At 41.5% G+C, this 19,479-nt stretch overlaps 1 protein-coding gene across 2 annotated transcripts in view; it reads left to right on the top strand.

Annotated features, from left to right (window-relative positions):
• The window catches only part of Sh3bp5 (SH3 domain binding protein 5), an 80,366-nt gene extending 61,465 nt beyond the window's left edge, over positions 1 to 18,901 (top strand). For both annotated transcript variants that reach the window (XM_070018612.1, XM_070018611.1), the window contains exons 5-9: positions 12,411 to 12,541; positions 14,059 to 14,101; positions 15,976 to 16,195; positions 17,941 to 18,201; positions 18,626 to 18,901. In XM_070018612.1, coding sequence (XP_069874713.1) covers positions 12,411 to 12,541; positions 14,059 to 14,101; positions 15,976 to 16,195; positions 17,941 to 18,201; positions 18,626 to 18,843 — 873 coding nt within the window. In that variant the 3' untranslated portion in view covers positions 18,844 to 18,901. The remainder of the gene's footprint in view (positions 1 to 12,410; positions 12,542 to 14,058; positions 14,102 to 15,975; positions 16,196 to 17,940; positions 18,202 to 18,625) is intronic.
• The last annotated feature ends 578 nt before the right edge of the window (positions 18,902 to 19,479 follow it).

Raw genomic sequence — 19,479 nt, 5'->3', positions numbered from 1 at the left:
GTGTGTGTGTGTGTGTGTGTGTGTGCGGTGTGTGTGAGTGTGTGTTTTCCCTGTGTGCATGGTGTGTGTGTGTGTGTGTTTTCCCTGTGTGCATGGTGTGTGTGTGTGTGTGTGTGTGTGTGTGTGTGTGTGTGTGTGTGTGTGGTGGGTGGTCTTTCTCAAGGGTAGGTATGTATATGGGGTGTGATTTGGCAGGATATCAGGGGGTGAGATTGGGGACAGTGCTCTGTGTGTGCCACCTCTTCCTTCTCTATTGGCAATGTTGCCAAGTGCTTGGAGTTTTCTGTGTGTTTAATTTTAGAAAGCTCACTTCCATTTGTAACCTAGGGGTTTAGAGAGAATGGGGTTCCTGTGTGTGCGGTTTGGGAGTCCTGCTTTTGCAGGTGATGTTTCTGTTCAGTGCTCTTAACTTGGAGCTTTAATAACCCAGTCTCTTAGAAATGCACTCAGAGGACTCCTTCACAGTGAACCCTGAAGCAGATCCTTTCACAAATAAATCACTCCCATTGTGTGGTCTGTTGAGTGTGGGGTTTTGAGTTTTCATGTCAGTAAACCCTGAAAGCTTAGGATTTTAGGCAATACTGAAGAATTACTGATGCTTCTCCAAGTGTTAAGAATGAGTTGCTGGTAGCGTGTTGTGTTTCCTTGTAAATATGTGGTGGTAGAAGCAAAAGGTGAGGATTCTGTTGCCCTTTGTTGGGTCTCATTTGAGAAGTCATTTTAATAAGCACAGTACTTCATGCTCTGTTCCTTCCTATTTTCCTTCTATTTTTACTGCTTTGAAAATTAACTCATCTTTGTTAAAAAGATACATGTTTTTTAATAAGGTAAAAACATAATTGTGACAAATGCAAAATGTTCCCATGGCAAAAATTCCATTTAACTGATTAAGGAGGGAATCACTATATAAGATGTTTCTGTTCTCAAGAACATCTGAATTCAAAAGAGAATTCAAATATGGATTTGTGCAGGAAATCAGCTATGCTGAAGTAGATGTACAAATAGATCCCAAATTGCTGATTATTCTTAGGGTATTTGATAATTAACTGCATGTTCACCAGGATATAATTCGTCTTCATTTCTGAATAAGAACTGTTTGTATCAGTTTTTGGCCTTCCTCCTCCTTCTCCCCTTCCCCCTCCCCCTACCTCCCTTCTCCCTCCTCCCTCCTCTCTCCTCTCTCCTCCTCTTCTCCCTCTCCTTCTCCCTCTCCTTCTTCTTTTTTTTTGGGGGGGGGATTTGGTTGTGGGGCTTGAACTCTGGGCCTGGGCATTGCCCCTCAGCTCTTCAGCTCAAGGCTAGCGCTCTACCACTTGAGCCACAGTGCCACTTCTGGTTTTCTGAGTGGTTTATTGGAGATAAAGGGTCTCACAGACTTTCCTGCCCAGACTGGCTTCAAACCTCGATCCTCAGATCTCAGCCTCCTGAGTAGCTAGGATTACAGGTGTGAGCCACTGGCACCTGGCCACAACTCTGTTTTTTTAAAAAAAATATGTATCTGTTGTAAAGGTGGTGAACAGGGGAGTTAGTTACATAAGTATGGTAATGAGTACGTTTCTTTTTAAACACTGTTACCCCCTCCCTCATCTTACTCCCCCTTACTCCCCTCACCCCCAATTTGTAAACTTCATTTCCAACGTAGTGTCATCCTTTGTCCTGCTGTTTCTGTGCTTCCCTTTTCCTTCCACAGATCAGATAAACTTATATATAAGACAAAGGATACAGAAAACTAAAACAGAAAAAAAGAAATAACTGCATGTAGGACATAATAAGAACCTCTGTTTCCAATTCTTGGAGTTCATTTTGATACGCTTCATTATATAAGGTCTTGTGCACTTGGTGATTCAGCTATTGTGCTCCCCTGCTAAGAGTATAATAGACATATTCTAGTTATTAACAATGAGGGAAACTATGCAACCTACATTTATTTGGGCCTGACTTCTTTTAATGTAATTTTTTCCTGGTTTTTCCATTTCCTTACAAATATCATTCTTTCTGATGGAAGCATAGAACTTGTTGTATAAATATACCACATCTTCTTGATCCACTCATATCCTGAGGGGCATCTGGGCTGGTTCCATATCTTAGCTATGGTAAATAATGCTGCAGTGAACATGGTTGTGCTGGTAGCTTTAGTATGGCCTTGCTTGTGATCATTTGGGTAAATGCCCAGGAGTGGGATTGCTGAGTCATAGGGTAGCTCTATGTTTAGTCTCTTGAGGAACCTCCATACTCCTTTCCAGAATGGTTGAACAAGTTTACACTCCCACAGTAGCATTCCTTTTGGCCACAATCCTCCACCAGCATCTGTTTTTATTAGATTTCTTGATAATGGCCATTCTCACTGGGGTAAGGTGGAATTGCAACCTTGATTTGCATTTCTTTTATGGTGAGAGATGTTGAGCATTTCTTCATGTGTCTATTGACCATTCTTATTTCCTCTTCAGAAAAGTCTCTCTTTAAGTCTTTGTTTCTTTGAGGATTTGTTTTTTTGGGGATTTAAGTTTTTGAGCTCTAAGTATATTTTAGATATGAGGCTTGTGTTCGCTTCGGCAGCACATATACTAAAAAATTAGATATGAGGCTCTTTTCTGTTATATGGCTAGTGGGCTAGCCTGTAAGCTTCTGTTTATCTTGCTAGCTATGTCCTTTGCCATGAAATCCCATTTATCCAACCTTTTTGTGATTTGTTGTGTTTCTGAGTCTTCATTAAGAAAGTTTTGATAGAGCCGCAGACCAATGGAATAGAATAGAAGATCCAGAAATAAATCCACACGCCTACAGTCAGCTGATATTTGACAAGGGAGCCAAAGACATACAGTGGAAGAAACACAGCCTCTTCAACTACTGGTGCTGGGAAAACTGGGCGGCCACATGCACAAAACTAAAAGTGGACTCCTGTCTATTACCATGCACCAACATCAACTCAAAATGCATTAAAGACCTTAACATCAAAACTGAATCTCTGAAACTACTGTAGGACAGAGTAAGAGAGACACTTGAACTTATAGGCACAGGCAAAACTTCCTGAACAGAGTCCCAAGGTCACAACAAATTGGAAAGAGACTCGACAAATGGGACTACCTTAAAATACAAAGTTTCTGCACAGCTAAAGCTATAGCAACCAAGCTAAAAATGCAACCATCTAACTGGGAAAAAATATTTACCAGCAATATATGAGACAAGGGGTTAATATCCAGCATATACAGGCAACTCAAGAAACTAATCCCTTCCAAACCTACAGACCAATTACTAAAGGGGCAAGGGAACTAAAGAGAGACTTCTCAGAAGAAGAGATAAAAAATGGCAAAGAAACACATGAGGAAATGTTCACCATCCCTGGTTGTAAAGGAAATGCAAATAAACCCTATTACACTGCTGGTGGGAATGTACACTTATACAACCACTTTGGAAAGCAATCTGGAGAGTCCTCAGAAAGCTAAATATTGACCTCTCCTATGACCCAGCCATACCACTTCTAGGCATCTATCCTGAATAACAAGGACACATTGCAGCCCCATGTTTATTGCAGCACTGTTCACAATAGCTAGCCTAGGGAAACAACCCAGATGTCCCACCACAGATGAATGGATCCAAAAATTGTATTTATACACAATGGAATATTATGCAGCCATTAGAAAGAACAAAGTAATGGCATTTACAGGGAAATGGATAGAGCTAGAAGAAATCATGTTGAGTGAGGTAAGCCAAGAGCAAAGAGACAAATGGCACATGGTCTCCCTGATAAGTGGATATTAAATCCAAAATGTAAGGTGATACGACAAAATAAACAAGGCTTAAGAAACAAAGGACTTACATTCATCTGGTAGAATCACTACTAAATAACCCCATGCTGCTGATCACATATATGGTATATAAGTTCACACCGGAGGGAAACCAGGAGGACGACACAGAACTAGAGGGAATCAGGGAAAAACAGACAACAGCGGGACCCATCAGCTGCACTGGACATTGATCAAAACAAACTAAGCAACTCAATGGCAGCGATAGGAGGGAGGGAACGAGTGGGAAAGAGGGAACAGCTGACGAGATGCAAAACAACAGAAATGTACATATCACCCAATGTGGAAGAAATAACTGTATTGCAAAGCTCATAGAACTCACAAATGTTATAGAGCATGATAGACAATTTGCCCCATGAAAGTTAGAATGTGTTTGTGACTTTAACAAGCATCACTATCCCACAATACTGTGAAATTTGGGGAATTATGTAATCAATCACAATAAAGAATTTGAAAAAAAATGTTTTTGACCGGTGCCATGGAGCCCTAGTGTTTCCCCTATTTTTAGGATATCTGCTTTTATCTTGAGGTTTTTGATCCATTTGGAATTGATTCCAGAGCAGGGTGATATGTGTGTGTGTGTGTATGTATATGTATGTGTATATATATACATATATATATATACATATATATATATGTATGTATGTAAGCATCTAACTTCAGTTTTCTACACGTGGATAGCCAATTCTGCTGGCACCATTTGTTGAAGAGGCTGTCTTTCTTCCATCCTGTTTTTTTGGCTCCCTTATCATAGGGCTGTGGGCTCATTTCTGGGTCTTCATTCTATTCAATTGGTTCTGAGGCCTGTTCTTGGGCCAGTACCAAGCTGTTTTTGTTACTGCAGCTTTGTAGTTTAGTATTGATATTTTCCCAGCACTGTTCTTCCTGCTAAGGATTTTTTTTTTTTTTTTTTGCTATTTGGGGTCTTTTATTATTTCATATGAATTTTTGGATTGCTTCTTCTATTTCATTAAAGAATTGATGGGTACTGCATTGAATTTGTAAATAGCCTTTGGCAGTATTGCATTTTCATTGTTAATCCTCCCAATCCAGGAGCATGGGAGGTTTTTCCGCTTCCTTAGATCTGCTTTAATTTCTTTTTACAGGTTTTTAAAGTTTTCATTATAGATGTCCTTCATTTCTTTGTTTAGTCCCTAGGTATTTTTTGAGGCTATTACAAAAGGAGTTTCTTTCCTTCTTATTGTTGGCATACAGGGAAGGTATTGATTTTTGTGGATTAATTTTATACCCTGTTACTGATCCAAACTTTGGGTCAACTAGAGTAACTTGGGAGTGGAGTCTGTGGGGTTCTTTAAATACAGGATCATGTCATCTGCAAAGAGAGAAATTCTTACTTCTTCTTTCCTTATTTGGATCCCCTTTATGTTTGCCTCTTGCTTTATTGCTCAAGCTAGGAATTCTGATACTATATTGAAGAGAAGTAGAGAGAGTGCACCTTGTCTCATTCCTGATTTCAGAGGAAATGGCTTTCACTTTTCACCATTAAGTATAATGTTGGCTGTAGGCTTGTCCTAAACCACCTATATTGAGGAATATTCCATGGATTCCTGGTTTCTCCAGAGCTTTTATCATAAAAAGGGTGTTGGAGCTTGTTAAATGCTTTTTCTGCATCTATGGAGATGATCATGTGGTTCTTGTCCTTGCTCCTGTTGATATGTTGAAGTACATTGACTTGCATATATTGAATCACCTTTGTATTCCTGGAATGAATTTTGTTTGATCATAGTATATAATTTTTTTGATGAGTTGTTGAAGTCAGTTGGCAAGAATTTTATTGAGAAGTTTTGCATTGATGTTCATCAAAGAAATGAGTCCATAGTTCTCTTTCTTTGATGAGTCCCTCTCTGGTTTTGGGATGAGGGTTATGCTGGCTTAATAGAATGAGTTTGTAGTAAAATTTCACTTTCAATTTCATTGAAGAGTTTGAGGAGTATTGGAGTGAGTTCTCCTTTGAAGGCCTTATTGAGCTGTGAATCCATCTGGTCCTGGGCTCTTCTTGGATGAGAGGTCTCATTACTTGATATGGGTCTATTTAGTTGGTTTAAATCTTGGTTTAGTTTGGATATATCAGTATTTCCTCAAAATTCTTCCATTTCTTCCAGATTCTAGACTTTGTTAGCATAAAGGTTTGCAAAGTATTCCCTTACAATGTTCTGAATCTTGCTTGTTTTTGTCGTGATATTTCCATTCTTATCTCTGATTTTGTTTATGTTCTCTTCTTTTGGTAAGATTTGCTAAGGGTCTGTCAATTTTGTTAATTTTGTCAAAGAACCAACTCTTTGTTTTGGTAGTTCTTTCTATGTTTTCGGGGGACTCTAATTGTGATAAGGCAACCTGGTTGTAAGCACCTAACAAATACGACTCCACCTTGAAATTAAGGCAGCACCCCCACCTGTGGGACTAGTTCCTTGGGGCTTGGTATTTACAAGAAAAATGTGCTTAGTGTACCCTAGAAACAGGTTATAGCAACAAGTCATAGAAATGGGTCAGAGAAACGAGCCATGTTCCTTGCTCAAAGCATTATTTAGCTTCCATAGTTTCCTGCGTGGCTTGCACGTGCAGGAAAGAACCATTAGAGACTTTCCATTCCTGAGCAAACAAGGGCGTAAATTTTTTTGTATAAAAGGGAGCCCTGAGAACAGGCTCAACACAGAACTTGAGAACCTGCTGACCCAGTGGTCACTGGCTTGCAAATACTTTCTTTTGGTTGTACTCTGTGTCTGTGGTGGTCCTCTCTGTTGGCATACCTCATAATTCATTTAATTCTTATTTGATTTTAAGTATTTCCATCTATTGGGTTGGGGTTTGGCTTGTTACACTCTTTCAAGGAACTTAAGGTGCATCATTAATTTGTTGGTTTGAGATTTTTCCAATTTGTTGATATATATAAACACTCAGAGCTATAAATTTTCCTCCGAGTACTGCCTTTGCTGTGTCCTAACGGAGCTGGTATTTTGTGGGCTCATTTTTGTTAAATACCAAAAACGTTTGAATTTTTGTTCTGATCTCTTCAGTGATCCATTGATGGTTCAACAATGTGTTGTTCAGTGTCCATGTGTTAAAGCATTTTCTATAGTGGCTTTTGGTGTTGAGCTCTAATTTTATTCCATTGTGGTCTGAGAGAATGCAGGGAATAATTTCAGTATTTCTGAATTTGTACAGATTTGCTTTGTGCCCTAACATGTAATCTATTTTGGAGAATGATCCATGGGCTGCCAAGAACAACATATATGCTGGTAATCCTGGGTGGAATATTTTGTAGATATCTGTTAAGTCTAGTTGATCTATGCAGTTGTTTAGTTCTGAAGTTTCTCTGTTGAGTTTTTGCTGTGATGATCTATCCAGAGGCAACAGTGGTGTGTTAAAGTCACTAACAATCAATGTGTTTGGCTCTATGTTTTTAGTGTAAGTAGTGTTTGATGAAGTTGGGTGCCCCACCATTTGGTGTATAGATGTTTAGGATTGTTATATCCTCCTATAGGAGAGATCACTTTGTTAGTAGGTAATAACCTTATTTGTCTCTTCTCACTAATTTTAATTTGAAGTCTTATTTTATCTATTAGGATTGCAACTCCAGCCTGCTTATGGGGGCCATTTGCTTGATAGATTTTATTTCATTCTTTCACTTTCAGAGTATGTTTCTTTTTGTGGGCAAGATGTGTCTCTTGAAGACAGTAGAAAGATGGATCTTGCTTTTTGATCCAACTAGTCAGTCTAGTTACTCGTCATTTAATCCCAGAGTTAAGTCCATCAAAATTAAGAGGATTGAGAGGTATTTGACAGTTCCTGCCATGTTATCCATCTTCTTAGGGGCTGTGCCTTGTCAATTATTACTATAATTATCTGGTTCTCTGTTTAGGGGCCATTTCTCTGCCAATATCATGTTGTTGGTTTTCTGTGTGTAGAACGTCTTTAAGTATTTTCTGTAATGCTGATTTGGTGGAGATACATTGTTCCAATTTTTCCTTGCTTTAGAAGGTTTTTATTTGTCCCTTGGGTATGAATGAGAGCTTAGCTGGGTACATTATTCCTGGTTGGTAGTTGTTTGTCTTTAGGGCGTAGCATACCTCATTCCAGGTTCTCCTGTCTTTCATGGTATCTACTGAGAAATCTGTAGGTATTTGGATTGGTTTTTTCCTTTATAGGTGATTGATCTCTTCTCCCTGGTGGCTTTAAGGATCTTTTCCTTGGTCTCTATTGATCCTCTGGTTTACAATAGTGGTGGGATGTCCTGTTCTAGTCTGGTCTGGGGTTCTAAAGGCTTCTTGTATCTGGATGGGTCTATCCTTTTGGACATTTTGGAAGTTATCTGCTAGGATTCTGTTAAATATATTTCCTATTCCATTAACATCCTTCTCTAGACCCTCAATACCATTTAACCCTAAATTAGGTCTTCTGATTGCATCTTGTATTTCCTGTAGGATCTAGTTTGTTTCTTGGATTTGTTTTGAATAATTTTCTGTTCTTTCTCTATAAAGTCTAGACTATCTTCACTTCCACAGATTCTACCTTCTCCATTGTCTGCTGTCAAGATTTTCTACTTTCTTATTTCCTTCTAACTGGTCATTTTTGATGGCTTCAATTTCTTTATTGAAGCTTTGTTTTACATCTTTTACTTCCTTGATTTGGTTTTCACTGCATTTCCTTTCCTTCTGTTGGAATTCATTCAGCTTTCTATTTGTGGAGTTCATGAATTCTTCTATTAATCTTTTATTAGCTTCATCAATTCACTCATGGCCATGTGTAGGATTTCAATTTTTTTCATTCAGTGTACTTACCAGCACTGTTTTTAAAGCATTTTGAGAACTATCCTCTAGGTCATTCAATGGCGGCTCTATTGCCTGTTTATTTTGAGTGGGAGTTGGGGTTCACTGACTTGCCAGGTTTCTTAGGTTTCTACGGTTTGTTATGCCTATTAGGAAACAAAAGCCACTCCAATACAAGAGAACACAATTTTAGGAACCAACCAGCACCCTGTACTTGTAGACATAAGAGGTTTGAAATTACAGATACATATTCCCCTATTTACCTCTACTTTTCTTTGTTTGGGATGGGATGTTGTGGTTCAGGAGTGAGGATTACATATAGTTGTAAACAGTGAACAGATGTGTTGTGAGCAATAAAATGGTCTGTACTACAAGGATAACAAGATGAGCCACTTAGGCTCAGTCAAAATGGAACCAAATGCAGTCTAACTCATATACAAAAAATTAGGAATAATGGACTAAAGAAAATGAAGGGGAGAAGGGCCAGGAATGAAGGGAAATGAGTTAAAGTAAAATTAAAAGAAAAATTGATAGATGTAAAAAATTGATAATGTAAAATAGAGGGAGATGCAGGTAGGAGTAGAGGAAGATATAGAAAGGAACAGAAGGAAGGGAACTAAGACCTACAGAAATTATGCATAAAACTAATGCTGAAATTTTAAATAAGATTGATAAATAGAAAACTGAGTAATCAAAAAACATGGCCTGAATTAATTATGCATGTAAATAGGAAAAAAAAAGTCTAGTAATCACTATACTGTTTATCTAGAACTAAACAAAATAGCACTGTGGAAGAAAGAAGGAGAGAGAGAGAGATTTCTAGTTTGTTAGGGGGAGCTTGTATCTCCTCAATGTCCACTATTCAGTCTCTTGATGGAGCCTTAATTGCCTTGCAGTGGTCAGCTTTCCCTGTGGCTTGGACTCAGACACCCTCTTGACACAGGAGTGTAGCTGCTACCTAGAATTCCACTCTCAGGCCTGATTGCAGGAGATTTGGGGGAGGTGGGATTTGTCATTTGCTAGTGCATAGCAGAGCTGTGTCCCAGAAGTCTTTGCCCCATAGCCATGGAAGGTGTAGGAAAAGGGGGTCTTTGCCCTCTTGAGATATGATCACTCCCTTTCAGGCAAGGGATTGGGCCAGGGAGCTTTGGATCACCACAGAGAGCTGGTTCCCCAAAGGTAGGGTCCCCAATGGGTTACTCACAGGTTCTGGAGCCTGGTTCAATTGGCAAGCTGAGACCTGTTGAGAAGCCTCTGTGTCTGGTTTCAGAACTGGCAGAGGACTCTCAGTGGGGTCTGTTCGCAGATTCTGGGATCTTCCCTGATTAGCCTCCTTGGTTCCCACTAGTCAGGTGCTGTGTGCTTTCTTCAGTTTTTGAGTGGTCCTCTGTTTAAAGTTGGATTGACGGCATTTCAGAAATGTCCTTCTGGGTCTCCCCGCACTGCCTGGGGAGGCTGTGGGCCACAGCTGCAGCTGCACAGTAGAGGTCTACTTGCTGTTTTGCTGTTTTCTTTTGTGTTTCCAAGGAGAGAATTCTTTTGTATAGGATAAGTCTATCTGTTTAAAGTTTGATTGATGTGGATCTCTTGCGGTAAAGAGTGTCCTGGGACCCTAAATCTGTTTGGTCAGACATCTAGGGAGTTTACCTGTGGTGGTGGTGCCATCTTCCAGGAAGTCTTGGCAACTTTCAAGATTGTAAAAGAGCCATAAGACAAAGTCAGAGATGACCTGGAAAGTCTCTAGATGACACCAAGTAATTTTTTGTGCCTGTAATTTTTTTTATTCATTTAAAAATTCTTCCAGTAAGTATCCTGTACAGAACACACAGCTTAATCCTGTACAGAACACCAGCCACCTCCTGCTCTGTGCTTCTCCATTAACCACTCACCGGGATCTTTCTAACATTGTTCTTTCTTAGGTGTCAGAGGTAGACCAAGTACCATGGGCCTCTGTGCTCATCTCTGATGCTCCTTGGGTAGATAAAGGCTAACCCTTTAACGTGTGTGTGTGTGTGTGTGTGTGTGTGTGTGTGTGTGTGTGTGTGTGTGTGTGTGTGTGTGTGTGTGTGTGTGTGTGTGTGTGTGTGTGTGTGTGTGTGTGTGTTTAAATCCATTTTATAATACTGGGCTGTAAGCAGAAGACAGAGAAATTGCCTGCTGCTTCTGTAGAACAGAGTGCTGTGTGTATTGGAGCTTTAACTCAGCATAAGTGCTGTTCCTTAGCTTTTTCCACTCAAGGGTGGCACTCTGCCACTTTGGCTTTTTCCTGACTGGGCTGGCTTTGAACTGTGATCCTAGTATCTCAGCCTCCTGAGCTAGATTAAAGGCATGAGCCACTGGTATCCAGCTTTTGACTTCCTTCCTCTTCCTCATATCAGCCCTCATTCTGATATTTTCCTAAAGAAAAAAAAAAAGCAAGGAAAGAAGTAATGCTGCCCACTTGTCCAGTCCATGTATAAGCTGTCTTGACTTTGGCCATTGCTCAGTTAACATTGTTTTAACTCATTATTGTTATCAACAAGCTTGTGTTCTCACCACAACTAACATGCACTTGTTTATTCAGATAAGGTTTTAAAATGCCAATTTTAGGTTATAGATTTTTGCAAGTCTTTAAGTCTGATATGAATAATTTGATTTTGTTTATATGCAAAGTTTAATTCTTCTGAATCCTGTATTCTTTGTGCCCAGCCAATAATTGGGGAAAGACCACACTGTTAACATCATGGTTGTTAACATCATGGTTGTCTTGTTGGCCTCATTGCTGCCATGCCTGTTGTTGCTAATTCTTAATTTGGTGATATCTTAAAAATTAATACCCACTGGTGCCTGCCATTTTCTTGCCTCTTCATCCCTGCAGAAGCAGCTCAAATTGGCTTCTTAGAGTCAGAACGTCTGGGTAGAGGAAGAAATTGATTGGTTGAAACTTAGTGTTTCTAAATTTTGTCTGATTTTTATTTTTCCATTTTCTTTCCCAGTTATGGCCAAACTATATCTGGCTATTTAGTTTTACCTGGCAATATTTACTCAATATAAAAGACTTTTCTTGGGAAATTAGTTTAGTATTAGATTACCTATTATTTTCCTCAAAGATGTATGTATGTATGTATGTATGTATGTATGTATGTTTTTATGATGAGACAAGTTCTCACTATGTGACCCTGGCTGGCCTTGAACTCTAGATCCTCTTGCTTTAGAATCATGAATGCTGCAGTATAGGTATGATATGGCCATCTTAAAAAAATATTTTTGTGGGCTGGGAAGGTGGCTCAGTGGTAGAGCGCTTGCCTTGCATGCCTGAGGCCCTGGGTTCGATTCCTCAGCACCACATAAGCAAAAAGAAAAAAGCCGGAAGTGGCACTGTGGCTCAAGTGGTAGAGTGCTAGCCTTGAGCTGAAGAGCTGAGGGACAGCGCCCAGGCCCAGAGTTCAGGCCCCACGACCGGACCCAAAAAAAAAAAAAAAAAAAAAAAAAAAAAAAAATATATATATATATATATATATATATATATATATATAATTTGTAGCTGGGCGCCAGTGGCTCACACCTATAATCCTAGCTACTCAAGAGGCTGAGGTCTGAGGATTGTGGTTCAAAGCTAGTCTGGGCAGGAAAGTCCGTGAGGCTCTTTATCTCCAATAAACCACTCAGAAAACTGGAAGTGGCACTGTGGCTCAAGTAGTAGAGCACCAGCCTTGAGCTGAAAAGCTGAGGACCAGTGTCTAGGCCTAGATCTCAAGCACCATGACATAAGTGATATAAGTAATACCCCAACCTGGAGCTGTTCTGACTTGACTAGGCTGACCTCTCTTGTTGCTTGAAGGTCATGGAGGCAGAACAGACCAAGACAAGAAGTGAGCTGGTGCACAAGGAGACTGCAGCCAGGTACAATGCTGCCATAGGCCGCATGAGGCAACTGGAGAAGAAACTCAAGCGAGCCATTAACAAGTCCAAGTAAGTGTGGGTATATTCCTCCCTGGAGCTGTGAGGTTTGCCTCTCCCACATTTTCGCCTTGCACTAAGATCCCCTGCCAGGCTCCATTGCTCTCCTATGAGACTCCCAGAGTCAAAGGCAGGGATTCTGAAGTATAAGCCACTTCAAATATGGGAGACAGACAAAAAGGACTAACAGAAGCAAACCATTATATAGCTTGTCTCTGTGACTGACAGTGTGGACAAGGCCTTGTTTCTCAGTTTACCTGGCAGCATAATGGGGAAGAGTTGTATTTACTATACATATTTCTTGGAATGCTCTAAGACTAGTGTGAATGGGGATTTAGCCAGGTGTGGGTGGCTCACACCTGGAATTCTAGCTACTCAGGAAGCTGAGATCTAAGGTCTGCAGTTTAAAGCCAGCCTCAGCAGGAAGTTTGTGAGACCTTTATCTTCAATTAGCCACCAAAAAGCCAGAAATGAACTTGTGGTTCAAGTAGTAGAGGACCAGCCTTAAGCAAAACAAAAAATTCTAAGGGAGCACACCCAGGCCCTGAGTTCACACTCTAGTAGAGGTAGAGGGTTATCACACTTTTTCCAAGGTCTTCTCATTTACCCTTATTATTTGCACAAACTTAACAATCAAACAATGTCCTTGCCATCATTTAGTTGATAAGGATGCAGGATCCGACTTCACAGAGAAGGAGGAGCTCAGTACAGCATTGCTCTATCTTGCTGCCTATCCCAAAGCTCCTACAAAAAAGGAAGTGGAGCTGTGGCTCCAGTGGTAGAATGCTAGCCCACAGACCCTGAATTCAAGGCCATCTAGGGCTACACAGTGAGAAGTCTCATCATAAAAAATAAATACATACATACTTCTTTGAAGAAATTAATAGGTAATCTAAGCTTAATCTAATTTCCCAAGAAAACAGTATTTTATATTGGAAAAGTATTGTCAGGTAAAACTAAATAGCCACATATGGCTTGGCCATGACTGGGAAAGAATATGGAAAAATAAAAATCAGACCGAATCTAGGGAACTAGGAGAAAGCTGACTATTTGTTGTCCTCTGCCTGGTCTGTGACCTAGTTGGATCTGCCAACAATCTGCCTGGTCACATTCCAGAAGGACCAATCCAATCTGCTCATGGTGGCCCTGCTGTGCCCAGCAAGAGAGAAGCAGTGCTCTTCTCCCTTCTGCACTGGACCTCAGCAGAAGTGGATTAGGCAACCTCTTCCCCAAGCCTGTCTGATCTTCATCCCTGGAAAGTGAATCCAGGCCACCTTTACTGTTAGACATACATGTGTGGCATCAAGCAGCCTCCTTAAGAGATAGGAGGAACCAGCATGCAAGGTCCCCAGTATGTTGAGATGAGCCTCCTGGTCCTCTGACTGGTGTCAGGCCCTAGAAGCTACAACTTCACTGCATGGCCTTGTCACAGTTCACTAAAACCTAGAAGGCTCACAGGCCAACTATAGCTACATCTTGTAGAGTTCATTGTGCTAATCTCTGACCATTTTCTTTCCTGTCTTTTGCAGGCCTTATTTTGAACTCAAGGGAAAATACTATGTGCAGCTTGAGGTATGTATGTGTGGCCTAAGATGCATTGCTCATAGGTTTTTCTGCACTCAATTGACCTTTTTGGGGTAGTAGGCCTTCAAAAATGACCCTGGTGCTGGGATGGTGGTTCAGTGGTAGAGTACTATGGATTCGATTCTTCAGGACCACATAGGCAGAAAAAGCTGAAAGTGGCACTGTGGCTCAAATGGTAGAGAGCTGAGGGACAGAGCCCAGGCACAGAGTTCAGGCCCCACAACCGGCAAAAAAAAGACCCTGGTGATAAGGAAAGAATAGAGAGATACATTCTTTAGTTTTCAGGCCTCAAAATGGCCTTGGTTAGCCAGGTGTTAGCTCATGCTTATAATCCTATTTACAATCTGAATAGTGTGGTTTGAAGCCAGCCTGGGGAGACAAATCCAAGATACTCTTATCTGCAACTAACTAGCAAAAAAGCCAGAAATGAAGGTGTGACTCAAGGTGTAGAGCACCAGCCTTGAGTGAAAAAGCCAAGAGACAGTGCAAGGCCCTGAGGTCAAGCCCCAGAACTGTTGCATACACGCGCACACACTTACACACAGCGTCTTGCCTGGGTTTTCAATAGTGTCTGAAGTTAATGGCCAGTGTCATTATTCCTAGGACCAGAAGCAGCCACATCTTATACCTGCCAAATCAGAATCTTTAGCAAGGCCTGAAAACTTAGTTGTAACTTATTCGGGGATTCAGACACAGTTTGAGAAATGGATGGGATAACCAGGTAGCTAGGTTGAGACTTTTTTTTGGTGCTGATACTTGGGCTTGAACCCAGAGCCTTAACTTTTTCCACTAAACGCTGGTGCCCTACCACTTGAAACATACCTCTATTTCTGACTTTTTGGTGTTTCATTAAACACCAAAAGATAAGCTCTCAGATTTGTCTGTTTGGGCTGGCTGCAAACCAGGATCTTCAGATCTCAACCTCCTGAGTAGCTAGGATTCTAGGCATGAGCTATCTGTACCTGACTAAACTGTACCTGGCTAGGTTGTGAGACTTCTGTGCTTGTGTGATGTTCCTTCCCTGAGGCTATACTACACCAGTGTTTCTGGATGACACTCTTGTCACTTAGAATAAGGAGGAATGACCACTTTTGACCTCTGAACAGGTAACTGATGAGAGTAATCAAGTCTCTACCTTGTTTACATCTTGGGAAATTCTCTAACGTAGAGTCATGCATACAAACAGAATCATGCACACACACAAACTGTACTTGGTCATTTAAAAAGTATCTCTGGGGCACAGAAAGGAAGGAAGGGTGAACAAATGTAGTCATGTTATTTGATATACTCTGGAAAATGACTTAAATAAACTTGTGTGCAGGGATGGAAGGGGGTACTGGGGGAAAGCAAAGGAAGGGGTGGCATTGTTCAAAAAAAAAGGAAATGTACTCATTACCTGACATGAAATAATAAATACAACTTTAATAACAATAAGATTATTTTTTAAAAATAGCCAGGTACTAGTGATTCGTACCTATAATCCTAGCTACTCAGAAAAGTCAAATGTGAGGATCATGGTTCAAAGCCAGCTCAGACAGGAGAGCCCATGAGACATTTTTCCTCTTGGTTCTTTTTTTAAAAAATTAATTTACTTTATTGTCATTATAAAGATGATGTATGTAGAGATTGCAATTACATGAGTCAGGTAATGAGTCTATTTCCTTTCATACATTGCCTTCTGTTCCCTCACTCATGAGACTCTTATCTCCAATTAGCCATCAGAAAACCAGAAGTGGAGCTGTGACTTAAAGTGGTACAGTGCTAGCTCAGAGACAGTACTCAGGCCCAAGGACTGACAAAAAAAAAAAAATAAACAGCATCTCAGAGACTTGCTTACCAACTTCTCCTATCTTCCTAACCAGCAATTGAAGAAGACAGTGGATGACCTACAGGCCAAGCTGACCCTGGCGAAGGGCGAGTACAAGACAGCCCTGAAGAACCTGGAGAGGATCTCAGATGAGATCCATGAACGACGGCGTTCTAGTGCCATGGGGCCTCGGGGCTGTGGTGTGGGTGCTGAGGGCAGCAGCACGTCTGTGGAGGGCCTGTCAGGAAGCAAGCCCGAACCAGATGCTGTTTCTGGTGAGTCAGGCAAGTGGGGACCACATAGCTTGTGTGATCTGCATCCAGAACTGCCTTGGCCCAGGGTCCTCCTCATCACTGTCTGTCACTGAAGAATTTCAGAGCTGGGCAACCTCACAAGCTGTTTCTGGAGACTTCCCATGTTTTGTGGAAAACTGTTCAAAAGATGTGAATGAATATTCCTCAAGATTCTATGGTCAAATAAGTTTGGGAAAGGTTAAACCTTCCCTTGTCTCTGGCAGTCAAAATACACACTAGGAACATTCAAGGCTTGTAGAAGTCCTGCAGGAAAGAGTCCAAGAATAGGGAGTTGGAATCAGATTTTTATTCAAATCCTAGCCTTCACCTAATTATCAACACATGATGTGTAAGGTAGGTAATAAGATAGGGTCTACTAACTTCCATGGTGGGTGGTAGTTAGGATTACATGAAATAATGCTTGGCACCACTAGTAAGCACTCAGAATTCCTTTCCTGGGGTAAAATCCCTCTAAGCTAGTTTCCAGGTTCCCTCAGGAATTCTATAAATCCATCAGCAAGTGTTTTAAGTACCAGGTCCAAGGTAAACTGAGACTATAAACAATGATTGCATGTATTGTGTTCATGTAATACTTATATACAAATCTCACATAATATCTCACAAATTATATGTATCCTCATAAATCTTGGATGGAGAGGATGGTGAAGCTCAGAGGTCAAACTGACAAGGCTCCACACTAAGCAGTGGAATTAGGATCTGAATTCAGATGTGGACCCCAACACTATAGTACTTTCATAAAGATGTAAGAGGAAGAAAAGGCAAGAGGAACGATGCTAAGAAGCAGGACTGTGCAGGAGAGAGGCAGAGGCTCTGAAAGCACAAGAACAGCATGCCTCTGGGCCTTGGTTAATCTGGTCCATAAACTGTACAGCACAAGCTACAGAACACTATAAAAGAATTCTGTTCTTTGCAGCAAATGGAGCTCTAGGTAGACTCTAAGGGTATCTTACAAGATCAGAAATTATCCGAAAGAAAGCAAAGGACCTCCAGGGTTGACATTCCATACTCTGGCAGTTCTTGCTGCTTCTTCCCTAGACAGAAGAGTGGGGGGGGAGGGTTGTTTTTGGCAATACTGGGATTTGAACTCAGGACCTTGTGCCCCCTAGGCTGGTATTTTACCATTTGAGCCACACCTCTAGCTCAACTTTTTGCTATTTTGGAGTTGGGGAGTCCAGCAAACTTTTCTGCATGGGCTGGCTTCAGACCTCAGTCCTCTAGATCTCAACTTCCTGAGTAGCTAGGATGAAGGCTGGCTTTGTTGGGACGTAATTACGTTTTCCTGTGTACAGGTAGATTTGTTTAGGGGTCTGAGGTGTTGAAGTCCTGGTCTACAGCTATTTTCCTTTCGAGGTGTGGTGGGAGTGGGGGAACCCAGTGCCTCTGGTATGTTAGGCAAGTGCTCTACCTACCACTGAGCTATCTCCTCAGCCACCTTCAATCTTGAGGGTAGTGTCTGGTAACACTGATTTCTATGGCAGAGCTTAAGGTTACAGCAAGGTCACTAACTGTAACCTTAGGGATCCCAGCTGGTTCCTTTCATGCTGTTTCAGAGGCTAGTCAGGGAGGCCCAGAAGGTCACATTCCTGTCAGATGCCCTTAGAGCAGATTCTGCAGTCTCCAAGCCTTGTCTGTCTGGCAGTGGTATGTACGTGTGCAGGTTACTGTCGGGCAGACCCTATGTGACTGGTGTTCTCTCTCATCCTTAGTGGCCTCAGAGGCCTTTGAAGACGACAACTGTAGCAACTTTGTGTCCGAAGATGACTCAGAAACCCAGTCTGTGTCCAGCTTTAGTTCAGGACCAGCGAGTCCATCTGAGATGCCTGACCAGTTCCCTGCCGTCACAAGGCCTGGCAGTCTGGATCTGCCCAGCCCCATGTCCTTGTCAGAGTTTGGGATGATGTTCCCAGTGTTGGGCCCTCGAAGTGAATGCAGTGGGGCCTCTTCCCCTGAATGCGAGATAGAACGAGGTGAGTAGCAGACCTCTAGCTCTGTCTCAGGTGACTCTTAACTTTACAGCCCAACCTGTCCCCCACCCCTGCCAAGTCTTGGGAGCACCCAGGGTGGCACTGCTGGGTCTCTGACAATGTACTGCTGGTACTGGTTACTGAGATGGTTTCTAAGGGCTATTCTGGGGACTTCTGGCATTTCCTCATCAGAAGAGTTTTGATCCAATAGTTTAGGTCCTGTGTGTCTCCTCAGAATGCTCTGAGAGGTTTGTTTCCTAGCTGTAAAATAAGGTAACAACCCTAGAATAAAAGCTGGCAAACCCTCTCTGATACACATGGTGGGAAACCCCAGGAATTCCAAAGTTCCTGAGCTGGATGATTGGCTTGTGCCTAAGTAAAGCTTAGAATTGTCAACGCCCACTTGGTAACTTTTGTATCTCTACAGGAGACAGGGCAGAAGGAGCAGAGAATCAAACAAGTGACAAAGCCAACAACAACAGAGGTGGCAACAATAGCAGTGGTATTGGTGGCAGGGGTAAGAGCCAAAGCCGCACGTCTTCTGAGAGCCAGGCTTTGGAGACCCGAATGAAGCAGCTCTCCCTCCAGTGCTCCAAGGGAAGAGATGGGATTATTGCTGACATAAAAATGGTGCAGATTGGCTGATCCATCCAGGGCCACCCCCCATGTACAAATCAGTATTTATACACGAAACTCAAGAACATTGTGCCAATTATCATTTAACATGCCAAATCTTAAGCATTTAAACTGCACTAACCAAGTTTCGGTGACTTGAGGGCTGAAGAATTCCCCTCTTGGGCTAGTATGTTTTTCCAAGCTACATCACTGCAGGCTGACTGTGACCAGGTTCACAGCCTTTGTGGACCATTCATTCCCTGTAATAGTGTTGTGGAAGCAATAATGAGTTCCTGTGAAAGAACCCAAGCTAGGAGGAAGGATGGAAGCTTAGCCAAACTGGGGGCCACAGCCTGCATCTTTCTCTTTTTTCACACTTAGTTTGGGGGAATAAGAGATGTTTTCTCCATTATATCCCAAGATATCTAAATATTCAAAACACAAAAATAAAACTCAAGTATCCAGTGCATTATCTTTCTGACATAAAGGTTAAAAGAAATGCAAGAACACACTTCATTTTCCTCACCTCTGGTGTTCAGAGGGGGCTTTTTAAAAAAGCATGTAGGTTGGGATATCCATTAAAACCATTTCCTAGGAAGGCTACCATGAAACTGCACTTTTGGGGATGAGAAAGGTGATGCCAGTGTGGGGATGGGGGAGGGAGGG

Source organism: Dipodomys merriami, unplaced genomic scaffold (genome assembly GCF_024711535.1).
Source record: "Dipodomys merriami isolate MVZ:Mamm:240054 unplaced genomic scaffold, mDipMer1.0.p SCAF_13, whole genome shotgun sequence".
Taxonomy (NCBI): domain Eukaryota; kingdom Metazoa; phylum Chordata; class Mammalia; order Rodentia; family Heteromyidae; genus Dipodomys; species Dipodomys merriami.
Note: the sequence above shows the minus strand (reverse complement) of the source record. Positions and strands in the feature narration are given on the sequence as shown.